The sequence below is a fragment of the Arachis stenosperma genome, chromosome 3, assembly GCF_014773155.1.
Source record: "Arachis stenosperma cultivar V10309 chromosome 3, arast.V10309.gnm1.PFL2, whole genome shotgun sequence".
NCBI lineage: Eukaryota > Viridiplantae > Streptophyta > Magnoliopsida > Fabales > Fabaceae > Arachis > Arachis stenosperma.
Genome location: NC_080379.1, coordinates 156172867 through 156180195, shown reverse-complemented (window position 1 = coordinate 156180195; position 7329 = coordinate 156172867). Strand labels below are relative to the sequence as shown.

At 34.2% G+C, this 7329-nt stretch overlaps 1 protein-coding gene across 1 annotated transcript; it reads right to left on the bottom strand.

Moving 5' to 3' along the window:
* Positions 1–4702: 4702 nt before the first annotated feature.
* LOC130967581 (uncharacterized) lies at positions 4703–7169 on the bottom strand. The gene is made up of 3 exons (XM_057892505.1): positions 6660–7169; positions 6136–6376; positions 4703–5280 (listed from the first exon to the last, which is right to left on the bottom strand). Exons 1-3 carry the CDS (start codon positions 7026–7028, stop codon positions 4856–4858), a joined length of 1035 nt encoding a protein of 344 aa, XP_057748488.1. The 5' UTR covers positions 7029–7169; the 3' UTR covers positions 4703–4855.
* Between the last annotated feature and the right edge of the window lie 160 nt (positions 7170–7329).

The window sequence follows — 7329 nt, the reverse complement described above, 5'->3', positions numbered from 1 at the left end:
ATTCTCAATAAAAAAAGAATTAAAATATTTGAAGAACAAGTTTACTGTCTCCCTCCTGATATTGTGGTAAGGTGTATTAAGCTCAAATTTCAGCAAATTTATGTAATGTATTGTGTGTAGTAGCTATTTCTTTCGATGTTATACAAATTCTGCAGAATATGGAATCATGGCGGTGGCGAGTTCTTATATTTAAAAATAAAAAAGCCTTTCGACATTCAGGACTACAAAATGTTCATCCCTTATTTGGACTTGAAAAAGTTGGCTTCTCATCCATATGTAAATTTTCATTTCTAAAACTTCTTATCACAATTCTTTCATTAGGTGCCAATTAAACTAAAATATTGTTCTGTCTGGTCAAACTTCAGATGTTTGCCCCGATTTACTATGGAGAACATTGGTGGATATGGATGACGGATATTAAAAAGTGAAAATTTTGTGTCATTGACCCGTATCACAAGAAGTGTCCCTCAGAAGAAAGAATGAAACTTAATAGATTTGTTATAAGTTGATTCTGTTTTCTCTATAAATTCATTGGTTTTTGTATGTTGTTAGCAATATAAGAATTAGGTGTAGTGTTGTTTAAAATAAGGTGTATTATTAGATCATTTGGGTGTAGTCAGGTTTTAAATGTAGTCTCTTATATTTTGCGTTTTTTGGTTTTTAGGGCTATGTGATTTCTAGAATGAGGGTATTTGCCGGGGGCAACCTTTCGTTAAAAAAGATGATCAAATTGAACCGCCATATGTCAACATTGTGGGCCAGAAAATGAGGTATAAATCTTTCTCTATGAGAAATTGTGTTTTTTCTTACTATCATATTTTATTTTGATAATTTATTTTTGTTTTTAGCTTTGATTGCGTGGTTTATGTAATGAAATGGCTCAAAATAATCGAACCGGAAAACATTAAAAAGGGAAAATATGACTGGCAGAATTGGACGCAGGTAATTATGTTTAAAAATATATAACTCTGTATTACTTTACTAAATTAACGGAGTTTAGTAAAAAGAAATTTCTTTAAACTATAGGCAGAGGTGGACCATTTCATAGTTGAATACGCTTCGCAGATTTTGTTTGATGAGAAGAATCAAGAAAGAGATAGAGTCATTCGAGAAAGCGAAACAATCAGATTGTCCAAGCCGTCTGCAGCATTGTTGAGCCCATATTGTCAATTAGGTTCAGATGATATTGACAGTGATTAGTTTTACTGTGTTTGAATGTTGTGTAGTTTGTGATTAGTTTGAACACATACTTTTTGTATAGTTTGTGAATATTTAATTCAATCTTATTATAAATTTTGTTTGCATAAATAAAATTCTATGAAGTTGTCTATGCTGTATTTAAAAGCTGTTAATTACAGGTTCACAAAAATCAAGGAAAACAAGATCAAATATTCTAATACGCTAAATTCCTTTTATAATACGCTGAAAAATACCTGGAATACACCAGAATTGCATGCTTACATATTTCTCTTTAAAATCTAACCAGGAGTTATGGCAATTCAGAAATTTGAATTGTTACCCTTCTTAGGTATTGAGTTGTATACGTATTGTAAATTAAAAACAAACAAATTTGTTCAGATAGTTCAAGACACTAATTTCCAACACAAATAGTAACATCTCAAATATATATATATAAAAGAAAATGTCAAAAATAAGAGCATGCAGAATACACCCAAAAACATTCATCGTACACCGAAATAGTGTCACTCTACACCCCAAAACCTATCATGTGCTACTGAATCTCTGAATTGATAATTTATAATATGTCTATGATATTGGCTTGAATTTGATTGCACCAATGATCTGCCATAAAAAAAGTTCAACTGCGAAAAAATAAACTCACATATTAGCAAAACTATTAACAAAAATAAATTTAATTACCCCTGTTAAAGAACATTATCACTTTTTTCTTGCTTAGAGCTTTCGTTTTCTTTTTCTTTGAAGCATTTGCAATCTGTTTTTTTGCCTTTGAACCTAGTCTATTTTTGGGACGTCCTCTTGTTTTCACCCGTGGATGACTTTGAAGCTCGTTAATAGCCTCCAAGTTAGTATCTTCGTGAGATAACGAATATGTCCCCTTGCTTTTGGCTTTGTGTTCTTGCATCTCAACCATGACATTATCATAAGCGCGGTGCAGAATTGCAGTCAACTTCTCGAATTCTGATGCAAATTCACATATATTCTATGAACAAAACACCAATTCGTCAAATATCTTGCTCCTTGGCTCCAACAGAGGCTCGTCGTGACTGCTTTTGATATGTGTGTGTCTCCACTTTATGTTCTTGCTCCATCGTTCCAATATCTATCTCGGTGATAGTTTGTTTACTCGTTCAAAGCTTAACACGCTTAGAGCATGACGGCACAATATCCCTCTTGACTCGAATAATAAGCATTGGCTTTTAACTTTGGCTGCTACCGTGTTGTATGTAACTGCAAACTTGTTGAATGTTGAGTTGGAAACTTGTTCTACAACTTCGTATACCGTATAGCCTAGAGCGAAGTGCTTTGATTCTATGATGCAATCCACCTTTCCTCTGAATTGTGCTTGGACTTCCCTAAACTTCTCGTGAGTATACACGTGTTGAAATTGAGCTTCTATTGAAGATTTTATTGAACACAGTATGACTGTATGAAAATCTGCAGCATCTGATTCTCTCTCTTTTTGCTCCCTGCTTCCTAAGCAATTATCGTATTTTTTGAAGAATTGAATTAGTAAGCTGTTCCGTGTAATGAACTTGTTAAAAAAAGCATGCATGCTCTCGCTCCTTTGTGTGCTTCTCATCCTGGCCCAGAAGTGGTGATCGAGATAAAATGGAATCCATAAATGACAGCTTTCAAAAAGCTCTGCAAAAACACTTAAATCAGAACTAGCATACACCAAAAAACATGCAATGTACACCTTTGCTGCAGATTTAAAAAACAACATTGCCTAAAAGCCACTTGTTGTCCCTAAGACCGTACTTCATCAGAAAATCATTCCAATTCCTATCGAATGATTCTTTTGTAAGAGAGTTCCAAATAACATGGCTCATCTCTTGTTCGATTTCTTGGTGTTACTTGTAGCTGTTTAATTTGCTTGGAATCTTCTTCATGATGTGCCAAATACACCATCGGTGAATTGATGTGGTCATACAAGCCTCGATAGCCCTTTGTATCGATGCACATTGGTTAGTAAGAATGCCTTTCAGAGCATTTTCTCCTTTGCAACAAAGCCAACATACAAATAACCATTTGAATGATTGAGTATCTTCATTTTTTTTTATCAAAGTACATCCGAGAAGTGTTGACTGACCGTGGTAATTCACCCCGACAAAAGAACAAAAAATCAGATTATGCCTGAATATGACAAAACAGAAAAAAATTGTTAAATCCACCGAAATAATAACTCTCTACACCCAAAAACATGCAATGTATACCTCTGCTGCAGATTTAGAAAACAATATTATATGAACAGCATAAACCAGAACTGAATGTTACCTGTTTGTATTGTAAGTGGTACCGAATGAAATAATATCTCCGAAATACTCACAGGAAGCCCTGCTCCTTGCGTCTGCCCAAAAGGCAATCTTAATCGATTGATCGACCTCGAAAAAGAAATTATGATTCTTCTCTTTCATTCTTAATAAGTATTTTCCGAATTCTTTTGCATCCTCTAGTTCCGAAACATTCAGCACTTCTCTTGTGATGTAATTTCTTACGTCTTTTTCGATAAAATTTAACTCATGGTGCTGTGACAAATGATTGGTATGTTTTGCTTGGTCTGATTTCAGCTTCCTCGTTATTTTTTATTGTACGATGCACGGATATATTTAGTTTCCTGTGCTGTTTAACCATCTTTGCTTGATTTGTATAGTAAAAATGTGAATGATGCAACACGACATTTGAAATAAATTATAGAATGCAACAACAACTATAGAATCAACATCAAACATCAACTAAAACAATTCAACTATAAAATCTTAAACTATAAACAAACTAAATTGTCTAGATTCAAACCACACCTCACTACTTGATTCCATTCAAAACAATAATACAATTCACCATCGTTCAATTGAAAAAGTCAGAACCTGTAAATATACCGAAAATCTCCCCTATTACTCCAAAATATGTCTGATTTACCCCGAAAAATCTAATATAAAATGGACAGCAATGGACAGATTTATCGGAACAACTACATTACATTCAATTCAAATAATCAACAATGAACAACAATTTTCACAAGCAAGGTTTACAATATTATTCACCTAGATAATCATAAACTACTAACGAAAACATTAACTGGAATTCAACCACACTTCAGGCACTTCATTGGATTCAAAACAATAATCCACTTCGCTCTGATTCAGCTGACAATTTGAACTTGAATCATTCATTATCTTCAAAGAGATTTCAGAGCTTGATTTAAAAAACGAACGTAGAGAACAAAGTAAATCGAAAAAACGAAAAAAGAGAACGCACGAAAACGAAGGAAGAAAACGCAAACGAAATTCAAAAAGAGAAATGAAAAGCCTTTCGAAAAAGGAAGTTATATATTCGCGCGTTAATTGAAAAATCTCTTAAATTAAAAGGCGGGTGGAATATGAGAGTTTAAGTCGCGCGCGTGATATAATTTAAAGTAAAATGACTTGTATAGACTTGTATGGTAAAATGACTTGTATAGTTGTATGTAAAGAATAATTGACAAATTATTATTACTTTTCAAGAATCACTAATAATACCTTTATATTAAAAAAAATGTATGATATACATATATGAATATAGAAAAAAAAATGAGGTGCTGCCCCAAATACCACCAATACATAAATATATAATCAAATCAAATTAAATAATTTGATTACTCCTTAAACAAAATTGTTTAGAGAACTTTAACAGCCGGCGTTAGGTGGTGCAGATCCACTGTCAGCATGGATGCCTTTGCCTTTGGCTTAGGCATTCTCTTAGACTGAGAGTGTCCCATTGAAAGCGGTGTTGTTGAAGTGTTCCTATCACATGGACCCAGCCACTTAGCACTCATGTATCTTTGCTTCCTCCATGGTCCCATGTGCATTTTGTTCTCCTTCATGCACCTCTTTGCTCCCATGCACAACACTTTGATTATGTTATTTAGTCTCTCCACCTTCCCCACGAAAACCTCCGGCAGCCGCTGCACCAGGCGGTTGTATTCCTCACAAGTCTTCGCCATCTCAAACTCTGCTCGGAAGTTCACTTCTATGATCACCCTAATAATGTCTCCTCTCTTGGAGCTTGTATTATCTATCACGTCCACAAAAGTGTGCTCTCCTGCATAGGTAGTTATCACAATATACAGTTAGATTTTGATATCTATTAATTTCTTGATTTATTTTAATGTAACACACACACACGCGCTTCATCACTATCCTCGTTACATGGTATACGATGTTTGGAAACATTTGTACATATAACCTAATTAGTACCTTGAATATTCAACAGAACAAGTTGCCATTGAAAATTTAACCCAAAGCAGCTATAATACATTTTATAATTTTCAACGTGCACCTAATACTTTTGTTAATAGAGCGTAGTTGATTATTAATTGATACAGCTAATGATGATCGAACAAAGTTGATGATCGACATAAATTAAAAAGATTATTCTAATATGACTATGTTACAGTAATGATGATATTTTAAAAAATATTATTAAAATATTAAAAAATATAATTTTAATTTTAATAACACTTACATAATTACCATAAACACATAAGATAGTCATCTTAAAATTCACCAAATTAAAAACTGCGATTGTACAGTGAAAGTAATAAGAACGATAGGCTAGGGATTTGAAAGTGACATTTGGTTAACTTCTATGGAAAAAATAAAATTATAAAGATGGGATAAGGTTGTTAAAAATTTTAAATAACCAATTAACAACTATATATATACTAATTAATAGATACTAAGGTATTACGTTTTCATTAACCAAATATATGCAGTAATGATATTAGTTAATTATACACTAAATCTCTTTTCATATCTTTATCATATATATTAGATCTAGATAGATCATAGTATCTTATCCTATACGAAGGTCCCTTTATTTTTAATTATTATTAGAAAGACAATAATGAATAGAAAAAGCGTTAGAAATAAATTTTAGTAGAATTTAGAATTGAACCTGCTGGAAGGTTGGGCGAGGTTCTCCATTTGGTTTTGCAAATAGCACTGTCAAAACCGGCACCGTGGAGGCGCCTGGAGACTTGTCTCATGAGGCAATTACGGCATGAGCTGGCATCCACCTGTCTCCCGCTCCCGCTGCAACTGCACACCATCTCCGGCGACCTCCTTAGCTCCTCAACCGCCTCTTTCGCCTCATTCCTTATCCGCGATTCCAACGAACTTGTTCTCTGTATGTTCGCCTGCGCTCCAAATTACAAATTCAATTCGTCAAAACCCCCAAAATAACGCAACATACACTTTTTATAAACGAATCCATTCCCCTGCCTGGTAATAATTAATTTCTTTTGTCGAATTGACGAAACCTCAATTTTCAGATCTCAACTTGAAATTCGAAAAGAACACAAAAAGGATAAATAACAAAGCTGTGCCTGAATGCACAAAAATCCGATGAACAAAAGGAACTAAAACACAGAAACAATATTCTTAAATTAAATTAAATTAAATGAATTATTATATTTATACCTGCAAGAGCTGGTACTGGTTTTGCCAGAAGGTTATGCTCTCGTTAGCGTCACCGTTATTGTTGTTACTATCACCGTCTTCTTCTTCTTCTTCATCGTCGTCAAACTGCATAGGATCATTGTTATGGCGGTGAGAGAGGTCATCATCATGATGACCATTATTATTATCAAGGAGGGAAATATCACCAAGAAACTCAAACTCCACATCGCCAAATCTAGTTGCATTAATATCTTGATCTGAAGGTTTCTCTGCATAGGAAGAAGAATTGACCCTGCTGCTGCTGTCACACCCCGGCGACAACGGTTCCATGCTGAAACCCAAAGGGAGAAACCTGGTGCCTCCACCTCGAACCATCGACGTAGCACCCATATCTAAAATGAATAATAGTATGATTACTATTTAGTATTTACTATTATTTATAAAAATGGATGAATTAGGTCTTTATTTGTTGACTGTTTCTCACAACAAAATGCTGTATTGTTGTGTGCTGTTTAATTTGTTTCATGGCATGATTGTGGAATATGGTGGGTTTTATAACAGAAGCGAAACGGATTGGGGGCAACAATCTCTGATCGCCGCGGCCATGTGATAGTCACACGTGGCACGGACTCACTGGCTCATTAGGATCGATGCATTATACCTTGCTATATTATTTGTATTTTATTTATTT

What these genes read in the sequence shown, in the direction of transcription:
- LOC130967581 (XM_057892505.1), bottom strand. Translation starts at nt 7,028, where the DNA reads ATGGGTGCTACGTCGATGGTTCGAGGTGGAGGCACCAGGTTTCTCCCT. An exon ending in ACCAGTACCAGCTCTTGCAG is followed by an intron (nt 6,377 to 6,659) that starts GTATAAATATAA and finishes TTTGGAGCGCAG; the next exon opens with GCGAACATACAGAGAACAAG. An exon ending in CTCGCCCAACCTTCCAGCAG is followed by an intron (nt 5,281 to 6,135) that starts GTTCAATTCTAA and finishes CTACCTATGCAG; the next exon opens with GAGAGCACACTTTTGTGGAC.